We start from the raw sequence: 27393 nt of genomic DNA on the forward strand, positions 1-27393 counted from the left end.
CTCTAGAAGCACCATCACACACTTCAAATGTTGTTGAGTGTTTTTCTTCTTTCTTTTCATGGCTTTATTGATAAGACAGTATTGAGGGGTGACAGGGGTTGGAGGGATGAGGGGGAGGTGGGATGGCATGCAGTGGTGTGCCACATGTTGGACTCGGGCCCTGGGCCACTGCAGCGAGGACAGGGCCTCTGTACACGGGACGCCTGCTCTACCAACTGAGCTACTGGGACGCCCAATTTGTGGAGTATTTTAATCAGCCCTGTTTACAAAAAGTGTACGAGAATTTCTGTTTCACATGATGGCGTTAAAAAAACTAAAAACAACCTGAGGTAACAAATATAGAAAGCAAAGATTGTCAACGACTCTTTCCATTCTCTGAGAAAATACTGTGCATACTTCATGTTCTTCTACAGTTCTGTGTGCAACATTGCAACAAAAACACTTAAATCTCACAACTTTAAGTCAACATTCATTCATAGGAACACAATATGTGCACACTGTACAGGTAGTTTACATTTCAGCCAGACTCAGCTGACCCAGACTGTGAGGTTAACAATCACCTTCATCTGTTCAGGATGATGAGACTGTTGCATGACAGAAATGCTTCTTTAGTATATTGATGCATTTTTACAACAGCTAAACCAGAATACTTGCAGCTGGTTTCCAGTTTGGGGTCTTCATTATTAAATAACGGAAGTGCCGACCCCGAGTGCTCGAGCTGTCCATGTAGATGTCAGTATTAGAAGAATTAACTGACTATCTCCATTATGAGGGGAGAGATGACGTCAGGCTCGATGTCCTGGATCTGCAGAACCTGTTTGCTGTACTCCTCAGTCATTGTTCTCATCTCGGTGAGACAGGCCATCACTTTGGGGTAGAGCAAGCTGGAGGCACAGAGGAAGCAGAAGAGGTTCAATCTGTGAAAGGTTTCAGACTGAGTAGACTGAGAGTGGTGCTCGGTATCTCACTCACTGTTTTTCTGGACCTGTTCTCTTGCAGTCAATCCAGGTTTTTAGTGTCAGCCCCAAGTTTTCATGAAGCTTGTCAATCACACTGTGTTCCTGCACACCTGGACGATCTTAAAGATCAGATAAAAACAGATGCATGCTGATCCCAAGAAAACCTGAACCTGAGAACTTACAGAAATATATTTTACATTTGGATACATATGCAGACAGTTTGTTGGCTTTAACAGCGTTCATAAATGATTGACTAGCACGGACTGGGATGAACTGATGAAGACCTGCTGCTACCTGGAGAAAACAACGACATGGCTTGCATGAGAACATACTCCTCCTCCTGCAGGCCCAGCTTGCGCAGTGTGTGGTGAAATCTGAGCAGAGGCTCCAGCAGGAGCGGCTGGAAGCCCGCTACAAAACACAGGTGAATAGAGATGTCAGTAACATGGCAGAAATGGTGTGACTAGAAAAAGCTATAACTGATGCATCAGCATCCTTTTTACTCAAAGCATTCTTCATCCTTGTCACAACATGGCACCTACATTAACCACAATGCAACTCAACCACCAACAGCCAATGCTTTTATTGTGAAACATTTTCAGGAAATTGTGGAAATGTTTGATTAATGCAAAAAACACCAAAGTGGATCAATTTCAATTAAACACACAATATGTAATTTCTGCCACTAGGGGGTCTCTTTCAAAATACAACAGGTCATGTAGTGTGGGGGGGCAGGGCTGAGCGGAGCATGAAGTCAACTACTCAGTAAAAGTTTTTGTTTGTTTTTGTAAGGATGGAACATTTCGGTCATTTCAGTTTCATTTCACAAAAAAACAAAACAAAACAAAAACAAAAAGCAGTTTGTGTTTTTTGACTTTGTTGTTGTCCTGTCATGGTTAGCTCACCAGTGATTTCTTTGGAAGTGTCCGAAAATGAATTTTATGACAGACACCAGCCAGCCAATCAATAACATTATATTATCGAACAATAATATCCCCTTATCATTTTGAGAGACTAAACTAAAGGCAGTGAACACAACGCTGGGAGCTGAAACGCCGACTGCATTTTGTTCATTGGAAAAGGAGCAGACACCGGTTTGACAACATTCTGGTGAGCGCTCCTCCAGGAGTCACGTTACGCCTCTAAGCACATGACATAAGAACTGCACACATATTATATTATACGTCTGACTGCTCACTATATATCTATAAACATGCTCCGACTGTGAATCATTAGTACTTTGCAAATTCACAGCTTGAAGGTGAAGGCTTATTGAAACCAACGCGAGTTAGATGAGAAACTAACGTCCTTACGTTGGCTCCTTCAACAGGTCAGAAAACTGACATACTGTGTCTGTAAACCAGAGGTACCTGACATGTCTGACACTGCTTCTGTCTTGATTACTTTCAAACCGTGTCAACTATAACATGGATTCCTCACATACAGCACATAGGCTACCTCGGTGCTTCTGACTCGTCATCATGTCTGTCACTTACATTCTGTCTCACTTCCGTCGATGCTTTTGTATTTCCAGATCTAGCTAAACTAAAACCATCACTCAATGTACAGTATTTAGTCAATGTATTACATCACTGTAGACTTGATTAACATACCACTTATTTCCTTTTTCAATCCAATAAAAGTAAAACCCAGGCTGGTATCGATTCCAGTACGATACTGATACTTTGATCAAAGGCTTAATAAAAACTGGAGTCTATACAGACGTTAATCACTTTCCCACGGTCAGTGACACTACACACTCGCTATCACACGTGCATCAAAAAAAGCCATAACGTACGGGAATGTAACCATTTTCTGTGTCATGATCAGGATAGCAAACTATGGATCCTATGTCTATCTTGACCCCTTACATTCCAATCATGCCTTGTGTTTCACGAGCATAACTGTTGTTCTCTCTCCCGTTGCTCTACTTGCTGGTGGAGCTTGAACTTTCTCGCTAAACCTACGCTGTTTTCAAGTCCAGTCGTTCTGAATGCACCAGTAAGCCCTGTTATTTACTGAATTTGCTCAGTGGACTTCCAGACGTGCTGTTGTAATAGTTGTCTTTTACAAGAATTGTCAGACTGATGGACTTATGAACATCCCCTTCCACACGTCATGGCTCCATCAGCTTGCTTTAAAAAAAATAAATAAATAAATAAAATCTCTAACCGTGCACATTTTAAAGTGTTATTTGTCTTGTGTATGTATTCCTCTGTACATTTTGACACTTCACAGTAGAAACAGCCAAGTATAACCCTTCAGTGACATAAAACCATGCTTTGGATTGTGTTTGTGTCCGCAGTCTCACCGCGTACAGCGTCATCTATGCAGTACATTATGTTGCCGCATTCCCAGATGCCTGTTTCTGTATTGAACACCATGTTGAAGCGGATCTGCATCACTTCAAACGTGGCCCCCTTCAACAGGGCAATTTGGTCCTCCATGATTAAAGACCTGTAAGACACCGGCGTGACACGGTTAGTGGTGAATGAGTGCCTCCTAAAAGACTTATATGAATACGCATTTACCGGAAGTCCTGGAGACTTTTAGAGAAACTGATGATGTCTTGGATCATGTAAGTTAAGAGGTCAGTCACATGTGGTAGAGCGGTAAAAACACTATTTTTTCTCTCTGGTTTGCCCTCTACGTTTTCTTGTTTGTCAAAGGAACCAGAGAGACTGGAGGAGGAAGAGGAGGAGGAGGTGGACGAGGGCTCGCTTGCAGACTGGTTGTCCTCATTCACAGGAAGGATGTTTCTGTCCATAGGCTGAAAAAAACCCCGAAAATTTCAGTCAGATAAGTTAAAATAATTACGATGACAACACGTCAAACATGCTCCAAGTCATTCACACACCCTGAAGCCACTGAAGCGGTAAAATGCAGAGTCGAACGTGCTGCGGTGGCCGCAGAGCAGCTCCTGAACGGTCTCCTCTTGTTGGGAGGAGAGCTGCACCGGTGCGTCGAGCTTCTTCTTCTTCTTCTTGATGCGGATCCTCCTCTCCAGCACCTCCACCTCAGACATGACCACTACAAGGACACCAACAACACTTGTGTGCACTGTATGCTACCATGAAAATACTGATTTAAACACACCACTGACAGTTTAGAAACTTTTTGAAATGGCCTCAAAGCAACATTTATTTCATATCAATATTCACATCATTTACTTACTTACAGTCATTTTATATAAATAAGGGATCATCTGTTGTTTCTGTATGTTACTTACTTTCTTTTCTCATGCCTATGGCCTGGCATTTATGGAAGCGGCAGGCTTGACACGACCGCCGGTTGTTTTTGGTTATACTGCATTTATTCAGGAAAGGACACCGAAGCGGCGTCGACCTCTTTATGGCACGCCTGAAGTGATTCAAAAATCCACTTAGTAACAGCAAGCAGACATCAATCTGAAGTTAGAAATCACATGCGTGAAAACAAATATTACATTATAATAACAGTGGGTCGTAGGAAGCTACAGTTTAAGTCAATGAGAAATCACTAATGATTAACTGGTTTTAATTTCAGTGGTGAGAAAATGTCCAATGTTTAGATTTCTGTTCTAGACATTTATGCAAGTAAGACTGTGACGAGGGAGAAGCAGCAGTGTGTGTGAAACTGAAACAAGCCCACCTGAAGAAGCCTTTGCAGCCTTCACACGTCAAGGCATTGAAGTGGTAACCCTTGGCCAGGTCGCCACAGACACCGCAGGCTCTGGGCTCGTCATCTTCTGTCAGCTTCCCATCCTTGTCCTCGTCCTCGTCCTCTTTATTTTGCCGTGTGAGCGCTTCTCGGATGGTCTGAAATCCACCGAGCTTCTCGTTCATTCTCACTTAAGGGAAGATTACATGATTCTGCAGTCACTTGCTTCATGTTGATTCATTTCAAATGTAAGTAAGAAGTGGCAGGGCCCCCACCCTGTGTGAGGTTTTAGTGGTGACAACACAAGCAACACTGTGAGATGAAGCGTACCGTTCACCTTTTTCTTTTTCTTTTTTTTACCAAATCAAAACTAATCTAGAAAAAGATATGCGGCACTGACGCTCTTGCCTCTGTCCACTATTTGGAAGCATTTTTTAACAATATCCCAAACACCAGGTGGTGGATCCCCAAAGCCTTTGATTAATATCTTTATATCACTGTTAATTTGAGATACCGCATCATAAATTAAAAATGGCAAAGTGAAGAAAAGATGCACCAAGTACCCCGGACCGACTCTTAAACCCAATTATTCTAAGAAAACCGGACAGGTAAAAGTGAGGGCCCCCTAACGTTGAAGATGATGAGCTCATCTTGTCCTGGGCACGATCAAGATGACGCTTTGGAGTTTTTCTCGTGATTTTAAGAATATACCTTTTGGCACATAACATCCACTGGAGTGGACAGATGTATTTGCAGTCACAGAAATAAAGATATAAAAGAAAAATATTATGAAGATCTGGATAAAAGTATTTCTGACATCTTAATAAGTTGAAAAATGTTTTTGCCTGCATGATTTTCTGATAATAAAAGCATTTAACAGTTATTCCATTTATTTAGCCTTTTGCCTGATGCCATCACACTTTTGTCATTTTCAGTGACAGACCTTTATGTAACATTGAAATCACATAGAAAAATATGTCTAATGGGTTGACAGAGGTCTTGTATAAGTGGTATAGAAGGACATTTCAGATGTCTGTATGTATGTCACTACATAAAGCAGATGAGTACTTAGGTATATGGAGTGAAATTCTCTGGACAATGATTTAAAATGCTGCTTAAATATTATTCAAATTAAGAGAATTTATAAAGAAACAATATGCGGCATTATGACTGTTACTGATTGAAGCTGAGTATGTATTGCTAATTTTTTTACTTCATTTGTGGAAAGAAAAGGTCAACAAAAAGGGCTGGCCACCTGTATGTACAGTATCTAGTGCTATTATAACGACAGGAGCAGATAATATAAGTTTTTCTTCCTCCTGCTCCTGTTTTTTTCAAGGAGTGTGTGTAAGTATTGGTTTTTTTTAAAAATTGTTTTGGAAAATCATGAGCAAAACAACCAAATGTGATGGCTGAATGAATGAAAAATATGAATCCAGTATAATAGTAGGCCTCTTATTGCTTCACATCTTCAAGTCAATAAAGCTTTTTCGATGCAACTGAACAGAGAGAGGTCGTACTTCATCATCATCGATCAGATCACCCTATCAATAACCCTCATTTATGATATATTTTAAACACACAGTCGTTATTTGGTGTCGACCCAGTGTGGTGCTGTGTGTCTTTAAACCACTAGTCCATTACTTTCACTTCCACAGCTCAGCTGGGTCACGGCGACAGAAAACATGTAGGCTGGCTGAAAGAAGTTTGTCAAATCAGTGTTTGGGCGACACGACTGTACTGTCCTGCCTTTGAATGAACTCTTTACACAATAAGTTAATAAAACCTGTACGAGGCTCTCTGTGAACACTGAGACAATCTGAAAGGACCTACTTTTCCAGCCTGTCCCTGACCAGGCTAAAGGTCCACACACATGATCGATATATCTTTCCACTCACTGCCTCGGTGCTTCCAGATGTCCAAACAGCTGTCTGCAGCCCGCCAGGCTTCGCCTCGCAGCCGTAAATCACGGTGGGTTTCTGGATTTAGTGAACGCTCCACAGGTGAGCCCGAGTATCGCACCGACTCTTCCTGCTGCTCGTGTTGTCTGATGTCTGATACCGGGCTCGGTGCCACAGGTGTTCCTGGCAGCAGACCGCGGGACGGGCGTGTTTCCAAGTGGGGGGTGGAGGGGTGAGAGGAGGAGAGGGGCAGGTAAGGCCGAGGAGCCGACACATTTTGTAAAATATCCGACAGTAGTGCGTGTGTTGGCCTATTTATCTGTTGTAGCAGGAGGATTTACCGCGGCCGGGCGAACCAAAACCCGTTCAGCTGCCGTTTGGATGTTGTTGCGCGTCTATTCCATGGATGTGACTAGGTACCGGTGCCGAGAGTGGCCAAAAAGGACGTAGTAACAGTCGCTTAAATCTGAACCGGTCGAGAGTTCTTACATTTAACTCAATAATAATAATAATAATAATAATAATAATAATAATAATAATAATAATAATAAAAAGATATTCTATTATCCTGCACAGCATTTGAACAAATGCCTCCTCGGAAAGTTGATACGTTGTGATGCACGTAGCGAACCTACACATATAAAACAAACACAAAATACTTTTTTTAATAGTTGGAATATAGAAAAAATATAATATTTAAAGCCATTCTTAAAAATTAAAGGGAAATTTACACATCAGACAACCTCACCTGAAGAAGCCCTTGCAGACAAAGGCACGTCAACATGCAGCGTAAATATGCCTTTATAATGGAGCCATGTCCTTAATAGATTTACAGTCTGTGGATGTTATAATATCGAATTGAAATGCGATCATGATCAATTAAATATATTCATTTCTTAAAAGTGCACTATGTAGTTTTAGAGAAGATAAAGACAATATTAATGAGGTAATAATACATAGAAATATTTGTTTCCATTACTGAATAAACAAGCTGCTCAGAGGAAAATAAGGTCCCAGAACACTGTTTGAAGCTAGAAAGGTGGCAGGGTTCGCCACATATAAACAAAGTGAAACAGTATGAAATTGTGTTGTCCTTTAGGGTCAGTTTGTTTATTGAGTTTATTCAGGCATGACAACAAAGAGTTTGTTTATTTAGGTTTTTTTTTTTAAATCAATCAATGCAGATCTGACTAAAAATTCTTCCCCAATACTACAAAGTGCACCTTTAATATAAAATTGTATTTCATGGGAATTAAATAGTGCAACATTTAGTATAAAACTATTACTCATCAATTGAAATCAATTTTAAAAATTTTAAATACAGTATGATTGCATCATTTAAGTTGATGTACTGCAATCGCAACTTCTTCCTGTAGACATTTCAGTTGGGACAAGCTTTTATTTTATTATTATTTTACAGTAACTATGACCATACAAAGCTTTGAGAATTCTGGAAAATACATATACAGTAATATCCCTTCTTATCTGAACTGTCAAGGTTTGCTGAAAATCCCAATGAATAAGAAAATTCTACTGCGCAATTTTTGAAAAAAATAAAGGGAAGTCACTTTCACAGTCAAGAGACCTAAAACACATTTTTTTTTTATATTTGAACTTTGATGAAAACATTTGGTTTGTTAAAATTAAAAATTCTACAAAATGAAATGGAATTAATTTGTTTTAGAGACGTGATAGTAGAGCTAACACTTAGAAAAAATGGAAACTGCAGGAGCACCTTGTTAAAATAAGACAAAAGTAGTCAATATGAGTAACCTAAACATGAATCCTCTATACACTCCTCAGCGTGGTAATGAATGAAGTTTGTACTTGGACCTTGGGGTGGAAATATACTGTTATTGTGTATTGTGTATTGAATGAACAACTGTATAAAATATGTCAGTCGCGATAGTCAAAAAGCTTTAATCAACTCATAACCCAACAATGATGATAATGAAACGTACACTTAAAACAAATGAGTCAACAACATATTGAGACATCAGACTGTATGTCAGTACACTTTAAATATTTCTAGTCCTCTACTCGGTTGGAGTGTGGTGCGGCTCTGCTTCCTTCCCCTGCTCCTGCTCCACTTGGTTGATTATCTCCTCGAGGAGTCGTGTTGAGGCTCTCTCAGCGGGACAGGTCGACTGTGAGGCCTCCTCAGTACTTGGAAGGATCCCAGAATGATCTGCAGCCCCCTGAATTATACTCTGAGCTGCTTGCAAGTGTCTATGCTGCCTCTGGTGCACTGGGGGAGAGAAGTCACAAGGTTAGACAGGTTAAAGCCTTTATCATTCAACTGTTATTTGTTGTTTATTTTCTTTAGAAGGGGCAATAATCTTTTACTTTTAAAACTTTTCATGTGTTTTAACTGTTGCTATGGATACTGTTTAATTAAATTCTATTTTAAATAATGCTGACACTGTATTCTATTATAATAATGTGTGAGTGGAAACAGAACAATCTCCCAAACCTCTTTGTCTGACACGGACCCTCTCGACCTCTGGGATCAGGAAACTGTACACCAACTCTGACACAATCTCCTCCGACTGAAGATTGTTCCGGCTACTCACAGACACACACATAAACAAATGATTTCTCTTTATTATCCTTGGGTTTGAATTTCTCAATAGTGTAAAGCTTTAACAAACATGCTGAGGAGTCCATTACCTTTCCTCCATGGCATAAGCGATGTCGTTGACCTCCTTTGCCCTCCTGCGGATCTCCTCTCTGGCCTGCTGGTCAGCTGTCTGCTCTAAGGTCTCAAGGATCACATCCTCCAGATACAGATCTACAGTTTCCTGGTGTACCTGCACCACCTGTGGTAAGGACACATTAAAACACACACACATTATTATCATGCTTAGGACTATCTCCTTTGCACACTCAAAGCCAGCAATCAACACCTGTACGCACTTGTCTGAAGATCTCATCCTCTTCTCTGCGTCTGCGCTCCTCCACCTGTCTCCTTCCACTCTCCTCAGCCTCTCGTAGGCGACGTTCTCTCTCAGCCAGCAGCGTGAAGGCGTGGATCCTGCGCTCCTCCTGGAGGTGAATCAGTTCCTTGGACAAGGTGTCAAACAGGTGTTCAAGCTCCGCACCTACCACTCTGGACCGAGATGCCTCCTCTTGAGAGCTCTGGACAGGGAGAGAGAAGGTGTACATGTAATGACATTGTTTGGAGTTTGAAAAAAATAGTTTTTGCGATTGTGTCTGCGTGTTTTACCTTGTGTCGTTGTTTGTCTCTCTCTTTTTTCAGGGTTATTATGAGCTCTTTGTCGGCACTCTGTAGCTCCTGCTCCTCCCTCTGCAGGGCGTGGACAGTCCTCAGTTCCTTGATGAGCTCCTGATGGTTCTCCTTGCCCTTAAACATCTAAGCAACAACACAAATAGAAATTAATAGAAATGCCCTGACAACTTGAATATCGGACATGCCGGTGAACACACACACATGCATGCAGACATGTTCAGACCTCATATTGGATGCTTCTTCCTCTAAGGAGTTTCTGCAAGTAGATGACTGCGAGCTCTATCTCCTCTTCCCCCTATGGAGGGGATAAACATTAATTAACAAATAGCATCTCAGCTACATGCAGGTTGATCAGAGTCACTTAGACTCAGAGACATTAGCTGACCTCTGGTGTCTCCTCCACTCTGGGAGAGACAGGACGAGGAACAGGCTTCTCCTTCTTGACAAGAAAACGCAGCGGCTTCTCTTGCCTGTTCATCTCCTCCCTCAGCGCCTGTGGAGCCACAGCTGGTAATCTTTGTGTATCTAGAACTTATATGATCTGTTAGATGAACACATTTTGTTTCCTGCTTTACCTTGTATTCAATCATCAGTTCTACCGCTCTGCTCCCAGAGGGCTTGAGCACATTTCTAAAGGTCTCGACTTGTTTGGGTGTTTTCACTTGTGGCTTGAGGACTGAGGCCGAGAGTCCTGCCTCTAGCTTTAGCAAGCCTGTGATTGACAGAAAATAAAGTTACCCTAACAATAAAGCAACACTGTTATCTACTAAATTATAACTGTCCTAAAGCATTTTGATTCTGACCTTCATATGTGTCTAAGTAGTAGCTTTTTAACACATTATTGCGGGTGTCCCTGTCTGTGAATGTGTCCCTGCCGGTCCGCAGGGTGCACGTCTTAGAATCTGTGTAGTCTCTGACAATGCCAGGTCGCTCTAGCTTCCCCTCCACATTTCTCCACTTAGCTTCCAGTTTTCTCAGCGCTACAGACAAAACAACAATGAGAAGAAGAGACAGGTGGGAAAGAGTGGAACAAAGCCTCGAATAACACATTCATGATCTGAATATTATGTTAGAGCAGAGGCAGTGATTGTCTTACACCTCATGTAGTCATTGTGAATCTTGTGTAGCTTGGCCTCCTTCTCTTTTTGATGCTTGGAATATATCTGATTCAGTCTCTCGCTTGTGACTTCTTTCTGGGCCTCGTCTCGTCGCTTCAAGAGGTCCCTCAGCACAGCGAGACGAGCCTCTTGTAACCTGGCCACCACCCACAGAAACAGAGAGTGTAAGTAAGTAAGTCATAAGAAAGAAAGACAAGGAATATGGAGCAGGAGCTTCAGCAAGATTGATTTCAAAGCCAAGAACTAGACATGTCCTACATGTTGTACTTGGTAAGACAGATATTAGCCCCAAGTAGTTTATGGTTGTGGCATTTTGATGAAATTAAATTACATTGTTTGTCCACTTGGGGGCAGCAGAAACAAGCTATGACAACAACACTGACAGTGAGCGCGCACTGATAGGAGCAGTGAGAGATAACCAATACAGGAACACAGATAATAGTTTAGAAACTTTATGGTTTGCTGGACTGCACTTGTGATGGCAGATGGCTCAAGATTGTGGTTTACATCTGTACCTAACACTGCACCTCCAACATTTTAGGTAAGAAGTGTTAAATGAAAGCAGTTGAGGTGCAACCCCCCTCACTTCTGGATTTCTCCCTCTCTGAAAGCCCACTCTTTGGCCTCCATCTCCTCCATCATTCGTCTCCTTTTGTCCAGCTGACTGAGGTCATCCAAAGGAGGAAGGGTGGCCTCCCAGGCTCGCTTGGCACGTGCCCGCTGTATCATTTCAACTTCTGCCAGGCCTGCAGGCAAACCGCGACCTGAGGGGAATTATCATCAGAGAGGGTCTAAATGTAATTTCAGTGGTGGCAAGAGGGACTGTTAAGCTAATTATAATATAAGGGTATAGTTTAGGAGTTGAAGCAGCATACCATTTTCAACCGTGGTATGAAAATTGACGACTATCATACTGTGTACATTTGCTCATCTAAGGCATTGAATTCAACCACAATTAATGTTATTAAAATATATATAATACAAGTTTATATTTTATTTTATTTATTTTCATGTCAGGACAAAATATTTTGTGAAATTACATTAACCAAAAACCCTTTCTATTTTGATTTCTATAAGGATCATAGCAACTGTTAAAAATGATTATAATCATTGTGTAAAACTGTATACCGTGATATCATGATATTTTGAATATGGTTATCTTACCCTGAAAAACAATATACAGTTTTAATAATTTAATTATAAATCATAGTCTATAAGGCCTTAACAGCTGATCACCTACCCCAAGTCAAAGCTGCCAGTTGCAGGAGCTCTGAGGGAGTTGTCCCAGGCTGTACCACATACTCAGGGCTGTACGGGTCTGTTTGTGTTTCACTTTCCCTGTAGTCCGTCTGGACCCCCACAGTGAAGTGGGTGGGCTGTTGCTGAGCATTGTTTCCACCATTTGATATGAAATCTTCTCTGAGGAGACAAGAAAAGAGGATGTACCTTTGACCAGCAAGAAAGGCAAAACAGAATTGTGTGGAAAAAAAAAAAGAAGTACCTCTGCAAAGCAAAAATGACATCTGGGGGAGGCTGCTGTGCAAAGGAAATCAGAGGGCTAAAGGAAACGGAATGAAACAACATGTCAGAGACTGTGTGAATATTTAATGGAGAAACTGACAGTTATTTTTCGTAAACTGTAACTGCGTGAATTTGTTAGTTAAAGTTAATATAATTGTATTCAGAGTGCAGAGTAGCTTGTCAAACCGTTTAAAGTATTTCCAGTTATCAGCTCCAGTCACATGGCACTTCTCCCTTGGAACAACAACCCTGTCAAGAATATAATCAAGAATCACAGTCGCATTTGAAATGAGTAACAGAACCTTAAATTAATATAACTCAGTAACTGCTGCTGCTCATTTAAATGTTGTTTGTCTGACTTACCCAGCCAGCTGCTGCAGGGCCTCTCTGCGCTGTTCTGTGTGGCCTCGCCAGCGCCGATCAATAGAGGCCGGTACAGGGTCTGAAGGGTCCAGCTGAACAGTAGACCGTGGGTAGTGGGACAGGCAACTGAACATGGACCCAAACTCAGGCACTCTCCTCTGATAAAGGCAGAGAGAAATACTGTCAGCAAGTGCATTTCACATGCAGTCCATTTCTTTGTTCTCACATGTCAACAGTAAGAACTGAGAAACAACATGACCATGGGTCATAGTTTGGTCATAAAGCACTTCAGGGAACAACTTATGCCCAGCAGAGGAGAGGTAAACAGAAAATGGGTAAAATTATGTCTAGCGTCTGACTTTTTCTGACTCAGTTTTCATAGTGTGAAAGGAAAATTCATTTCAACTTAAAGTCTTTAAGTACAATATTATAGTATAAAAGTGCTATATGTGCTACTATCTAATACATTTATTTTTTTCAGCTTAAAAAATTGTGGAAATAAAAAGGTGGGTAAAGTTTCTAGTAGAGTCCGACTGATATATCAGGGTATCTCTTTGATATTCGTTATGAATTTTTTATTTCATTTTTTATTTTTTACAGAACATAATGCAGAAAAGGGTGCTTGGGGTAATTTATACCTATTAAATTCCTGGTGAAGTTTACTATTTCAGTACACTTGGACAATAAAGTTTATTGTTCTACTGTAAAATATCTGGCCTCCGTTTCACACACACTTGAGTGAGTCTTGAGTGTTTTGTCACATTTGAGGGATTGTTGACAAATTTGTGTTATGTATATCTTCTGTGTATAAAAGAATATCAGCCGATATATCAATATTGGCAGTGGTGGAATGTGCCTAAGTACATCTACTCAAGTACTGTACTTAAGTACAATTTTGAGGTACTTGTACTTTACCTGAGTATTTCCATTTTCTGCTAATTTATACTTCTACTCCACTACATTTTGGAGGCAAATATTGTACATTTTACTTTTTCAACTTCTATTCGTATAGTTGACTTTCAGTTTTACCAAAGTATTATTGTTCCATGATATATTTACTTTTATGGAAGTATGACTTTTGACTACTTATTACAACACCTGATATTTTCATTGTTTTACTCCATGTCTGTATCCGCATCGGCCCCAAAAATCCTGTTTCGGTCGGGCTCTCGGTTCTAGACTCGTTTACCTTACACATCACTTTAAAAATAATCAAACCTTATGGTCATAGACATATAGTTTAACCTGTGACTGACACAAAATGACTGCTGCCTTTGACTTTTGAAACACTTAGGTATGGTAAAATTAGAAATTAGCCCGATATTTGACGTTATTTGATGATAGACCTATAGCTAACTTCTTTAATGTCTTAAATTTCAGCAACAAAATAAATATTTTTGCTTTAGGACAAATATGGACACAACTTACGACTCGGTCCTTAGACGCATAGGCCTTGAAGCTGGACCTGGCGTGGTCCAGCTCCGAGGACAGTGTGTAAACTGGGTCTGTGGCAAAACAGTTCAGTTGGCGTTAACGTCAACCAAGTGAGCTAGCAAGAGTTCATATGCTAACGTTAGCTCGCGTCAACTGGCGTCTAATCATTAAGTTTACTTACCGTACAAGTAGTCATACACCCGTTCTCTCCTAGCAAAGTTTTTACCATCATTTTTACTAGTAATTCTGTGCGTGATAGATATGCTCATCTTTTAACTCTAAATTAAAAGCCGTCTTTTTAAATTTTTTATCAATGAATCCTCCCGCAGACAGTGATATCTGCTGTGTCCAACAATGTAACCATGGAGACGGTAAACTGAAAGTGGGCGGGGCTGTTTCGTCCACTCTGTTCACTTCATGAGCTGCACTGACAGCAGGAACACTAACGGACAATAGACTCTACAAAAATGGCGGGTGCGTTAGAAAACAAATGGTTCTTTGGTTATTTTTTCTGTGAAAGGCAAAAATACACGCCTATGTATCAAACATCGCTATGGAAGAAGTGAACTACGACTCCCAAGGATCATTTCGGTAATATCCGTCTAATTACGACTCAGTCGCATGCACCGCTGACGGCAAGTAGAAGCTAAGCCTTTTAGGAAAAGCTCGGTATGTTGTTAATAAACCGGTCCACCTCCGCGTCTGAGTACGTTTTCACATGTTACATGTTTTTTGCTACAGCTCATGTCCTTGACTGACTTCCTCTCCGTAGCTGAGGCTCATGGGTATCGTAGTATTCAAAGCCATTCTGTGAACCAAACCGACGGAAAAAAAGTTATTTCTCAGAAACAAAGAGGACGTCATAACTTAAACATATATCAGCAACGTTTTATTATCTACAAGACTTCCGTGTTTCAGTGTCCAGGAAAGAAAAGCTTTCAGATGAGAATTTACATTGAGGAAAACACACTTCCGGGATCAGCAGTTGTTCTTATTGATGGTTCCGCCCCCTTTGCAAGAAGCCTTACTTTTTAGAGTATCTTATATATTATTAGGCAGCGTCATCAAAGTGTAATTTTAACCCTAGTGCAATATGTGCCAATAACAGAAAATGTAGAATTTGTAGCATGTTGTATCTGAGCAGCTACTTCATATTTCAGGACTTGCAAGAGTAACAATTATTTTAATGTCATTTTATTATTACTTTAGCCAAAATGAATCAACTAGGCCTACATACAAATACTAATGTGTTAATGCTATGTTTTTTGCTTTAAAACCACAGGGAAGAATATTGTGTTATCTTAAAAATATCATACTTCTGCTTAAGCACTAATCATGGTTCAGTTTGAATGGTAAAATAACATGTATTTAGTCTATTTTCATAGATTTTCAGCATTCACTTCTTATATGGAGAAGGCACTGCTCCACAAGTTACAAATGTAGGTCAGTCATTGATTTTGTCTAAAATAATTTCTTTTAGAAGAAATAAATACTGTTTCACTTCATTCAGCTCACTTTTTTCTTCACCCTTCAGAGCACTTTTTTGGGCAGCCAAAAATGCTGATTTTGACATCAACAGGAAGTTGGTGTTATCAAAGGGAAACAGTGCATAAACACACAAACACACACACACACACACACACACACACACACACACACACACACACACACAAGCACAGAGTGTGTCACAGACTTTTTTAAGTCCCTAACCTATCATCTTTTAAACCTTTTTTTCTTTATTTGGAATTTGAGGAACACAGCTGAGCAATGTCACAGCTTTTAAGGTTTTGCAACTCTAAGGAAAAACTAGTTCCCTTATGCCAAGTGTGCCAGCTCACAGTCAGCTGAACCTCTGCTGCCTGTATGTGAAATAAAAACAGTCTAATATTAGATTTTTTAAAAAAGGAGAAGGGTCTTGTGCCTAATAACCTGCATTACTGCAAGTATTACTTCCTCACACATTGTTTTTGAAACCTTAAAACAAACAGCTGCAGACTTCATCCGGACGTGCAAATAAGTCAAGATTTTCCACTTCCACGGTTTTGGTGTCAATCAGAAACTAATGTACCTTTCATAAGTTGTGCATCTGCACTGAGCTGTTTTCACAGTTCTTCTGTGGCGTACATTGGTAGACTGAGAGTGCACCCGAGTTAAGGAAAAGCTGAGTTTTGTGTCATCATCTGCTCTTACTGTTCCTATGTAGGCCCGCTAATATCGAGACATCTCACTGCAAGATGAACCCATAAACCGCTAACTCCGCATAGAGCGTGCAGGTCATAACCGCATATGTGCAATAACTGACAAATGCATTTTGCTGTCAGTTGATCGCTGATGTGCAAACTGGGGCTCGAGTCAGTGATAACGCCTTCACCCACAACAACACTTAGTAACTCTGCATTGTCTAACCATTAGGCTGCAAGATGTGCTTACATCAGCATACAGCATACACAAGATCACAATCAAATGTTTGTGTCAAATAACACTTACTCAGCATGAAGATCTTCAATAAGTGACCAAACTATTATCTAAACCCCAACTAAAACTAATGAATATTAATAATACAACCTTGCAACAAATCTGACGGTTATAAAAATTTGTGCTTTTTGAGAGGTGTTGATTCAACTGTAGGGTAACTTTAGAGACTGTATAGAGGCATTGTATTATGTCATAGTGACAGGTGTTTCTGGTATTTTGTCCATATTATTTATATCAAAAAGGAAAGACTAAATTATCAAAAAAACCTCTCAGTATTATGCAAATACAGTTCAAAAACACAAACTGCAGCCTCCAAAAGTCCACAAAACAATCAACACATCCGTCTTAGTTTCAACAATTATAACTTAAAAGTCAGTTGTATTACGCTGCGTTAGTTTTAGCTCACTGTACCATAGGTAGCATTTATATTGAGTAGGACTATTGTGTCTGATGTGTCTGCTTAACAATGCTGTCTGGCATGGGTTGTTCACACTTGAAAGAGGCTGATCATGTGACTGGCAAGAAAAGGAAACTGGTGTCTTGACTTATCAGACATCATCGTGTGGGGGAGAAGAAGGCAGATGTTTGGGTGGAAAGCGGTTTGGAGAGGGGGAAGAGACAGAGGGAGGGAGGGAGGGAGGGATCTGTTAGTCACATGTCCTCTATATGTCTTTATCATGATGGGTGTCAGGGATTTTCAGTTTGTCTGGACCGGTTGAAGCAGCAGCTCTACTCTACTGAGCTTATTGGGCAAAAATATAGAAAGTGAAATTGCTAGATTAGAGTAAATGGCATGAGTATCTAAGTCTGATGCCACTATAGGCAGCGTTCAGGATCGATGTTAGTAAGTTTAGTTAAGGACTACATCTGATGTTTGTCCTCCTGGTGTGAGAGTTTACAGAGGAACCTGAAGACAAACGGAGACGAGGGACATGATGTGGATTTACGCTGCTTTTATCCTCTTGTTGCCTGAGGCGTGGAGCCTGGGTCCAGGTTTGAACATTAACATATTTTTCTTGCATGTTGGTGTGTTTTAGTCCTTAATATTTTGTGCCGTGGTAAGATCCAGCTTTCAGATACAAAAATGCACCTCAAAAACCTCAACGTGATTGTGTTCATGGGTACTACGCAACACTGTATATGTTACAAAACTATAATTTATAATTTTTTTGTCTGTCGTGCAGCCACAACAATGTGGTTTACTGTTATATGAGCTGTGTTGGTGGTAGTAAACTGTAAATGTAAGTGGTTAGAAACTCTGAGATTGTCGTGATGTGACTCAGACAGTTAGTGGAAAGAACATGCATGGAGGTGGGGTGTTGCAGAAGCTGACAGGAGAGGAAAATGTTCCATAACAGATGTGTGACAAGGTTGCCCCATATTTTCTGAATGAACAAGCGGCTTGCAGCCACTTGTTCCTGCAGTGGAAATCATGATCTCAGATCTATGATGCAACTTTTCCCCACTGTGGTGGTCCCTGAAAGGCTGAAGTGGTACTTCTGTTTTGACATTGTGGTTTTGACACCCCACCTCACGAATGTTGTTGTGCTTTCACCCGGCAGAGGTAAACATGAAGACAGTGAATGAGGAATTTTCCAACTCATTTCTTTAAAATAAGAACGTTGACAGGAACCTCCTCTGTAGTGTGAGAAGTGAATTGGGGAGATCATAGCAATAAAAGTGGCCTGTTTTGTATTTTTTAGATATTACTGTTGATTATTATTATTATTATTTTCCTCAAGACGAGTTTTCTGTTTTGCAAAAGCTATGTTCATTGATTCAGCCCTGCAGCAACTGGTCACATCAGATCAGTTTTACTCGTTTCAAGCACTCCACATCTTGAAGAGGCTAACTGACTAACCAAATGACAAATAACAGATAAACCACCTTGATTGTTGCTCTGCTTCATGGACACCTCACACTGAATCACTAACTGCTGCTTTCTGATTGAAAAAAGGACTGTTTTACTAACTTTTTAACCTCACATCCACTTCCTTCTCTCTCAGGAACTAATCTTAACACCTCTGCGAACTTCAACGATTCTTCTATTGGTGGCGATGGTAAACCCATTTTCCCCTTTTTCTCTTAAGCTGTTTTGCATAAAGAGTAAAATACTAAATGGGACTATTAATATTAGGTATTACCTACCAAGTGAGGCAAATGAGGTTGAACTCGACAATATACATTTCATATTCATTTCTCTCTACTTATTAGTTAGTATTTAAGACATTTCTCAAATGAAATGAGTTAGTTAAGTCTTAAAGGGACACTATGTAGTTTTAGAGAAGAAATTCATACTCAGAATATTAATATTTACAATATTACATATAAATAACATTGTCAGTGCATGTTAAGAATTAGCTGAACCCATGTGTAGCAGCACAAATGAATGAATTTTAATATTAACAATATCAATGAGGTAATAATAAAAGTAGTAATATTAATAATATTTTTTTCCCCCATGTTGAATAAGCAAGCTGTTCTCAGGAAAATAAGGTCCTACCCAGAACACTGTTTGCAGCTAGAAAGGTGGCAGGGTCCGCCAAATATAGACAAAGTAAAACAGTATAAAATTGTGATGTCCTTTAAGGTCAGTTAGTTTGTACAGTTTATTCAGTCATGAAAACAAAGAGAGTTTGTTTATTTAGTTTGTTTCAGTTTCAATCAGTGAATGAAGATGTTTCTCCTCTGACAAAAATGTCTTCCCAAAAACTACACAGTGTACCTTTAATTTTTAGTTAATTTTGGAATACAATTAAAAAATATTAAAGGGGCTATACCAAATGTTTGTCAAAATTCTTCCATTCAGTAGATCATAAAAATAGATGTTTTGATATTGTCAGCCTCAATTCATTGTTCTATATATTTTTTATTTCATTTTCAAATGAGCATAGATAAAGAGTTTCGGTTTATTTAAAATAGAATGCAATCATCATTTAAGACTGTTAAGAAGGTTTCATCATAAAACAAATCTTACGTAGCATTTTTATACTTTGGGATTTTTTTTTGTCAGTGATTACAAGGGCGTCACTTTCTGTTGAAAAGTGGTGGGGACATTAGGGCTTCAACACATGCGATTTTAGGCAATGCGATGTCCAAGAGTAAAAAGGGAGGAGGCACAATTTCTTAAGCAAGCTACACTCTAGTCTAAAGGCTATACCTATGTACTGTAAAATCAAGCAAATAAGACAAAATGATCAAAGTATGTCTGGAAACCTCGGGCTGATTTAGCTAGCGTAAATGTAATCAGTCCATCTAATGTATTTTGTTGTGATTCGACAGTACATGCTGATAACATCTATTATCTGCCTTAGTTTATGCTGCATTTACTTATTAGGTTCTGGGTTACAATCGTGTCAATTCACACCAGAATCAGGAGCAGCATGATTCTTCTTGGTGATAGCTATTTTTCCAGAATTTTTGTTTGTTTGTGTGTTTAAACAAAGTATGCTTTTAAAACGTGATGGATGACGAAAAATCAGCCCATTCAAAAAGTTTTGGGGACATGTCCCTAGCGCCCTCAATGTAAATGACGCCTCTGAGAAATCAACATAAAGCCACTATATGAGCTGTGTTTTATCATGCGTCACGCTTCATGCCTACAGTTATATATGTGTTGCATGCTATCTTTAATTGATTTTATTTTGTTTCATTTTTTTTACAACAGCATTTAGTCTGTGTTTTTTTGGTTTTGCATTTTTGTTGTGTTCATCAGGACATGTGTACTGTGTATGTTGTTTAATAACAGAAATAAACCAAAATATTTAATCAGCACAATCATAGCAGAACTATGTACTAAAGTAATGGGACTATTCTTTCCTTTTTTTTCAGTTGTCAGACACGCAGCCTTCAACGAATGGAGTGATGTTAACTTGACATGCAGCAATAAGACATGGAATGAGACGCTTTATGTTATCTGGACAATACAACTGAAATACAGAGATGAATGTAAGATATCCTTAGATGACGGAGGCCGAAGAGTAGACACATGCAATGATGGCAAGTCACTCAGAAATACATCCAGTGATCTGCCGTACCTGCACATCCCAAACTTCACAAATGGCGACGAAGGGGTCTACAAATGTGAGTCTGTTTACAAAGGAGGAAGCGTGCGTTATGAGATCAACGTGGCTATCACAGGTAGGACTTTTTTCCTCACAAGGATAGATGGTCATGTAGTCAATAAAACTGCTTTTTACTTTGTAAAGGGTAACACTCAGAAACATTTATAAGACAGGAAATCCTGCCTACCTGTAGTGACGTATGTTCCTGCATTAAATCAAATCAAGTTTATCGTCACACAAGGCCCAGGCACACAAGACTAACATCAAAGAACAAGCTGCGACACTGCCCGATGCCTCACGTCTCCTGTGTCTCGGCCAAAAAGCTGCACTTGAACACACCACAAAGACTACAACCAATAGCCATAATAATCTTGTACGTTCTGCGCCTGCTCGACAGGAAATACCTCAAAACATATTATGATAAAGCAGCATTTTTTCACACCACTCTCACTTATATAGCCACTTCTAATCGAGAATATGTTTGATTAAAAAGTTGTTGATGGCACTGGTGAAGAGGCGGAGGATAAAAATACGCAGAAACCACACTTAATGGGTGGAATCATGGATTCTGCAGCGACAGGCTCAAAGGGGCTCTCCCTTTCTTTTTCCGTTTCTCTTTTTTTGCACTGATCGGCCTACAGTACATGAACAGCCAATCAGAGTGATTTCTCTCAGCGACGAGCCAACGCTGTTACTACATGCTTAATCGGACAAAAAAAACCTCAAATAATGGCCGTCCGGTGCCAACTAGAACCTGAAAGCATGTGGTGTGTCAGGGCCTATACACGGCCTTACACAGTGCAACATATAGGCCTAGTGAAATCAAATTTTGCATTTAACCCAGGGACCAATTGGTTAAGGCCACTGATAGGACAACTACCCTAACACACATTGTGTTTTGAGAAAGAGAAAAATCCAAGGCCTTTATTCAGATGGCTTTTTTATACGGAAATTCTTAAACACATTCACAATGCATGTTAAAAATGATCTGAACCCACGTGTAGCAGCACAAACTGCCTTCTCCAGGCCTTCTTCTTATTCACACCCTGAGGAAGGCAGCAGGAAGAGTGCCTTGTATTTTTCTCTCTTTTGAAATTAAAGGGGCGCTATGTAGTTTTGGAAAAGAAATTCAAGCTTAGAATTTAAATATTTACAATATTAATGAGGTAATAATCCATCTTTTCCGTAACTGAGTAAACAAGCTGTCCGCCACATATAAACAAAGTAAAACAGTATGAAATTGTGTTGTCCTCTGAGGTCAGTTTGTTTATTCAGTTTATTCAGTTATGAAAGCAAAGAGTGTTTATTCAGTTTATTTAGGCATAAAAACTCAAGTCTAAACTTCTCTCTCCTCTGGTTACAATTTCTTCCCCAAAACTAGCAAAGAGCACCTTCATCCCACGTTGTTTGAACTTCCTGAGCATTCGAGACTTTCTCTTTCTGAAGATACATTTTTTGTTTTGCTTGCCTAGCTCTTGAAATATCTACATATATATCTGTTGCGTTAAACCTCCAAGACACAATGTCCCTGTTACTTTGGATAATGCACCAGTATAACTGTCGACAATTTTCATATGGAACTATTTTATACTTGAAATAGTGTAAGTGTGTTCAAGCTTAACTTAGGCAAGCACATTTTTTCATGATTTGGTTGAACTTTTAAAACAGCAAGCTGAAGATTCAGCTAATCTAATTTCTGTGTTTTGTCCTCCCTGGCTCAGTTCCTCCCAGTATAACAGCCTGGTTTGAGCAAGAAGACAACAAGATGGTGGCAGTGTGCAAAGCTAAAAGAGGAAAACCTGCTGCCAACATATTCTGGAGACACGCAGGAAACTTAACGGATGTGAAAACATCGTCTGTCTCAGATGGGTTTTTTACAGTCGAGAGTCGTCTGGAGATCTCAGAGGGAATGGACACAGAAAACCTGAGCTGTGCTATCAGCCACCCGTTCTGGAGAGAGGAGCAGGTTTTGGTTCCGAATCCCACAAAAGGTCAGACTTGTTCAGAATGAATTGCACATGAGAAAGCTTATTTTAATTTTTGTAAATAGATGGGATGTGCAATATTGAAGACCAGCAGGTTATTATAAAACCTTCACTCTCTCACTGCAGGTTATGTTCCTTGGCTGTTCATCTCTGCTGTTGCGCTACTTGTGTTTTTTTGTGCAGGAGTTTTATTTTTTGCACAAAAGAAACTAATGATATTGAGGTAAGAATGAAAATGAATCACTAAAATGACTCCTTGCAAGTTTTTATGTTGGGTCACCAAGCTACTTTGTGTATCCACCCTCTACCAGGCAATGCCAGCAGTCCGACAGCTCGCCAGCTAAAACTGCACCGGTGTGTAATCTCTCTGTAACTGCAGTTTATAGTTCTGTGTTTTACACAAGTTTTGTCCGTGACAACTCTCTGTTTTTTGTATTTTTTTCAGACGGAGGATGTGGAGGAAGTGGAGCCCTACGCCAGCTATGTTCAACGTGTCAACTCTATCTATAACTCATCTGCAGATTTGTTCACATAAAATCTTGCACATGCATCGCTCTCACACACTCGGGCGCACATGGCTTTTTGTGAGAAACTGAAGGCTGTGAAACTGAGAAATGATGAAGTAGTATATGAGAGTGAGATGAAAGACTTCCGATAAGAGAGGGAAGCCTCTCTGTTTAATTCTGCCCTAAAGGGTTGACTGATGGAACAGGGGATGTACCTGATGTCACACACTGGCTCCTGTGCACCACACATGCATCCCACTGCTCAGTGTGGGCGTTTAACGGAGAACATTAATAATAACTACATATGCAATAAATACCTTCTTCAGTCGGATGCTGCACACCAAGACTACAGAACTAAAGACTTTTAATGTTGTCAGACTGCAATTATATGATGATGATGATGATTCTATTTATATATTAACTGTAAAGAGACGGATTCTTGCTGCAGTTGATCCAGTAAAAATAAAGATAAGAAAAAAAAAATCGTGAAGTATTCATGTTATGTCGTACAGTATAATTATGTCATTTTGTGTATTAAAAATATATCTGAGCACATTCATCTCACTACAGCTAAAAATAACTCTATTGAATTGATTTCTCCGAAGCTGATGATGAATCAGAGGTTACAATAGTGTGACACAAATGTTAAAAGGAGTCGGTTGTTTCTCACTGTGTGTCGATCGCAACAGAAAGCTAACCGATACTCGCTTGAAGAGTAATTATCAGCGCTGGAGTTATGGAATTTGGTTCACTCAGCGACTCTCACAATGAGTTTAAGCACATTTCTGAAGAAAGTGATACTGGGGACAGGAAATGGAACTGTTTGAAGCTAGAAAGGTGGCAGGGTCCGCCAAATATAAACAAAGTAAAACAGTGTGAAGTTGTGTTGTCCTTTAATGTCAGTTTGTTTATTCAGTTTATTCAGTCATGAAAATCAAGACAGTTTGTTTATTTAGCTTGTTTAAGGGTGAAAATCAATCGATGAAGATCTTTCTCTTCTGATGAAAATGTTATCCCCAAAACTACATAGTGCTCCTTTTATTAATTATTGCTGCATTTAACCCATTAAAAGTGCTAAGTAGAGAACACAGGTGTAATTAAATGACACAGTTGTCTCAAGATAATATGAAAAGAATTATTATTATAGAATTATTATTATAAAGAGTTTTCATGTTATAAAGATCAATAATTATGTCATTTTGTGTATTAGAAATACATCTGAGCACATTGATTTCATTATAGCTGAGCCCTGCAAAATTAAAAATGGCATGGTTGCATTTAATTTTCCAATGCTGACAATGGAGGAAGAAGAAGAAGAAGAAGAAGAAGAAGAAGAGGAAGAACAATCTTTATTTGATCACATATCACACACTGTACAACATAATGAATAATGTATCAGAGGTTTCAATAGTGTGACACAAATGTTAAAAGGAGTTTCTCACTGTATGTTGTTGGCAGCAGAAAGCTAACGGATACTTGGCTGAACATTCAGTTTCTGTCACCTGTTTCAGAATCATCAGCACTGGAGTTTGGACTCATTTGGTTCATTCAGCAGCCCTCATAATGACCCATTTCTGAAGGAACTCATTATGGGGATATGAATGGAAACTGGAAAGAGGGTCTGTTCTGCCATCTACTGGTGGAGAACCAAAGATAGTCCACCATCATGATCATGAGCTGTATTAAAGTCCTGTTAAGATGAATAATACTATACACGCTCACATCTGGAACAGCTGAAAGGTTCACAGTTCAAATCTGTCTTAAATAATAGTCAGGTGCACATACCAGTTTGTAATTTAAAACTGGTTTTACTTGCTGTAATAATTCCTCCTGTTCACATATAGAAACATGACATTGTTACATCATGGATTGGATATTGGCACAAATGGCTAGATTTTCAGTTTGGGCTTATAAACATTGAGGCATGGAGGGCTGAAACTGCCCAAATCAGAAACAAATGAATGAATATTTAAATAAAATGTTTCAGTAAATAAATTAGTGTGGAATTAAAAGACCAAAAATGATATTGAAAATAAATGTAGCCATTAATTAATATTAATCTCATTATAGCTAAAAATAGCTAAAGTTTGAAGAAATTGTTTTTGCCAAACAAAAAAGTACTCAGTCAATCAGGTCCATTTGTAACTAACTAGTTTGTCAGAAGCTTCTGGGGTTGCGGTTTTTGGAGATGTTGCTTTCTTGAAGAGGCTCTGAACTGTTAAAACCTTTTATATGACTGGCAATATTCTTCAAGTCAAACAAGTGAAGCTTCATTCAACTCCTCCCATTCCAGATAATGTGCTCTACATGCAGCGTGGTACTGTCAACAGCCTTGTTAAGTGGGATGAGCGTCATATATATGGCAGTGTTATGGTATAGACCCTGTTTGTTTATACGTTTCAATCTCTTGGACAAGACGGGCTCCTTTTCGCGGTCTGTACTTGCTGGTACGACTCAGGACTGGTGAGTGTCCGGTACCTGACCTCCTCTTGGACATGTTTTACTTCTGCACTTCGCTGTGCTCTGTGATGACCTGGTAAGTGTGGTGTGCAGGATGTGTGATGTAGGCTATGTTTTTGAGCCCTGCTCGGTTAGGCCCATCTAGTTCCAGGTGCTAATTCACTGTGGGTTTATGGGTTTACAGTTAAATACCTGAAATAAGGTCTGTGGTCACCACATGTTTACACATTTGGTTCTATGACATAAAAAACATTTTTAAACACCATCAGACTGAACACAGACTAATCTACTCACTGGTCCGTCTTTACAGGCCGACTTTAGTTACAAACTATTCTAACTCTAACTTTACAACTTGTATATTGATTTGTTTATAGAAAACTTGTATGGCAATTATTTTATTTTGTGTACTAAGATGCTTAGAGGTGGTGACATTTAAGTTATGCGACCGCAATGTGGTCTGTAGCTTTTTTACTTGTGTCGAGAGCTATAGACCATAAACGTATGGCGGCCATTGTCCTCTGACATCCCCCTCTGGGTACTCAAATGTCATATTGCTGTATTCTAGAGTGCAAAATCTTGTTATCATTTCACTGTTTCCTGATTGATTAACAACTGTAAAGACAACATATAGTTTATTCTGGAGGGACATCGGACCGTATTCCAAGGTAAACCAACAAGCTTGATAACTTAGCTTCCATTAGACAACAGCAAACGTTAGCATTCAGCCACATTCTAGCAAACGTTACTGTTTGATACAATACTGATTTGATGCGATACGATAAGCAAAGACGTGAATTGATAAAGAAATTTAGTTCTGTCTGACATTTGTTTAAACCTGAAATGAAACAGACAGGATGTAATCAAACGGTAATGTTAGCTAGGAAGTTGCTAACATCATGCTAACATCAGCTATCAGGTTATCAAAAATGTTGTTTTACCTTTTGATTGTCACTATCAATCACGATCAATTGGGACGCTGTGAAATGACAACAATTTGTCAGATTCCCTACATTTGCATAACCTGTAACCTGGAACACAGCAGCATTTCATTATCACATCATTCAAGTTTCCCAGCCTGAGCGTGATGTTGGAGGGAAATGGCTGCCGTATGAGTTTGGTCTATTGCACATAGAGTTCAGTAATGGGCTCCACCTGTGTTTATATGATTTAATAACCTTAATTCTTATTGATTATTTGGCTGTATCGTGCCAACTGATAACTATGAAGATTTATGCTCAACAACAATAGACTCGGCACTGATGTGGGCAGGTTTACCTTACTATCTGTGCTGCTTTTATCATCTGGGGCAGAATTCCCTCAAAGAGAGAATGTAGATGTATAAAATAAACTGATCTGTATGACTTCCTGCTGGGTTGCTTACAGGTGAATCCCCAGTCTGCTGAAGTGACAAGCCCACTTAATAACCTTTATAACTATGTGTTTCAGATGTTGTATTGAGGATGACCTCAATCTGTGTAAAGATGTGTTTCTGTGAGGGTGTATTACAGTATTAAATTGCAAAGATAATACAAAATATGCAGCTTTCTTGTGCATGCACATCCTGAACCATTTTATATTGATGCACTGAACATCACGTGCAAGATGGTCTTCGCATTTACGTAGGAGGTCAGGAAGTGGTAAACTTGTCTCAAGTGAAATGTGCCTCTACAGTAGCTGCAGTTTTAGATGATATCTAAGGTCTCAGATGATGAAGATGC

General features: G+C 39.5%; 3 protein-coding genes across 9 annotated transcripts; 1 reads left to right on the plus strand and 2 right to left on the minus strand.

The window, feature by feature from the left end:
• Positions 1–231: 231 nt before the first annotated feature.
• On the minus strand, positions 232–6922 carry nr1i2 (nuclear receptor subfamily 1, group I, member 2). Of its 4 annotated transcripts, XM_084362916.1 has the most exons (10): positions 6841–6922; positions 6497–6682; positions 4590–4788; positions 4189–4319; positions 3817–3989; positions 3491–3729; positions 3271–3416; positions 1254–1370; positions 973–1078; positions 232–884 (listed from the first exon to the last, which is right to left on the minus strand). In XM_084362916.1, coding segments are annotated over exons 2-10 (1248 nt in total). In that variant the 5' UTR covers positions 6498–6682; positions 6841–6922; the 3' UTR covers positions 232–748. The 4 variants fall into 4 exon arrangements, 3 of the variants coding, with proteins under 3 accessions (XP_084219042.1, XP_084219043.1, XP_084219044.1); XM_084362917.1 differs by having other exon boundaries at positions 4590–4784; positions 6497–6895; XR_014623313.1 differs by having other exon boundaries at positions 773–884; positions 3278–3416; positions 6497–6895.
• Positions 6923–8403: 1481 nt separating this feature from the next.
• cfap91 (cilia and flagella associated protein 91) lies at positions 8404–14555 on the minus strand. Of its 2 annotated transcripts, XM_084362887.1 has the most exons (17): positions 14367–14555; positions 14180–14256; positions 12752–12909; positions 12575–12637; positions 12369–12425; positions 12108–12286; positions 11454–11631; positions 10846–11003; positions 10553–10729; positions 10325–10461; positions 10135–10242; positions 9973–10044; positions 9726–9872; positions 9416–9637; positions 9170–9318; positions 8973–9064; positions 8404–8747 (listed from the first exon to the last, which is right to left on the minus strand). In XM_084362887.1, exons 1-17 carry the CDS (start codon positions 14452–14454, stop codon positions 8536–8538), a joined length of 2274 nt encoding a protein of 757 aa, XP_084219013.1. In that variant the 5' UTR covers positions 14455–14555; the 3' UTR covers positions 8404–8535. The 2 variants fall into 2 exon arrangements, with proteins under 2 accessions (XP_084219013.1, XP_084219014.1); XM_084362888.1 differs by lacking the exon at positions 14180–14256 and having other exon boundaries at positions 14367–14457.
• Positions 14556–14599: 44 nt separating this feature from the next.
• On the plus strand, positions 14600–23760 carry LOC311263041 (cell surface glycoprotein CD200 receptor 1). 3 transcript variants are annotated; one of them, XM_084362889.1, is made up of 8 exons: positions 14647–14776; positions 17562–17653; positions 18667–18720; positions 20492–20800; positions 22446–22715; positions 22836–22932; positions 23021–23063; positions 23155–23760. In XM_084362889.1, the coding sequence occupies exons 2-8, from the start codon at positions 17593–17595 to the stop codon at positions 23242–23244; spliced, it is 924 nt and encodes a 307-aa protein (XP_084219015.1). In that variant the 5' UTR covers positions 14647–14776; positions 17562–17592; the 3' UTR covers positions 23245–23760. The 3 variants fall into 3 exon arrangements, with proteins under 3 accessions (XP_084219016.1, XP_084219017.1, XP_084219015.1); XM_084362890.1 differs by lacking the exon at positions 17562–17653 and having other exon boundaries at positions 14600–14659; XM_084362891.1 differs by lacking the exons at positions 17562–17653; positions 18667–18720 and having other exon boundaries at positions 14622–14659.
• Positions 23761–27393: the final 3633 nt, after the last annotated feature.

The sequence above is a fragment of the Pagrus pagrus genome (genome assembly GCF_965226575.1).
Source record: "Pagrus pagrus genome assembly, chromosome: 9".
Classification (NCBI taxonomy): domain Eukaryota; kingdom Metazoa; phylum Chordata; class Actinopteri; order Spariformes; family Sparidae; genus Pagrus; species Pagrus pagrus.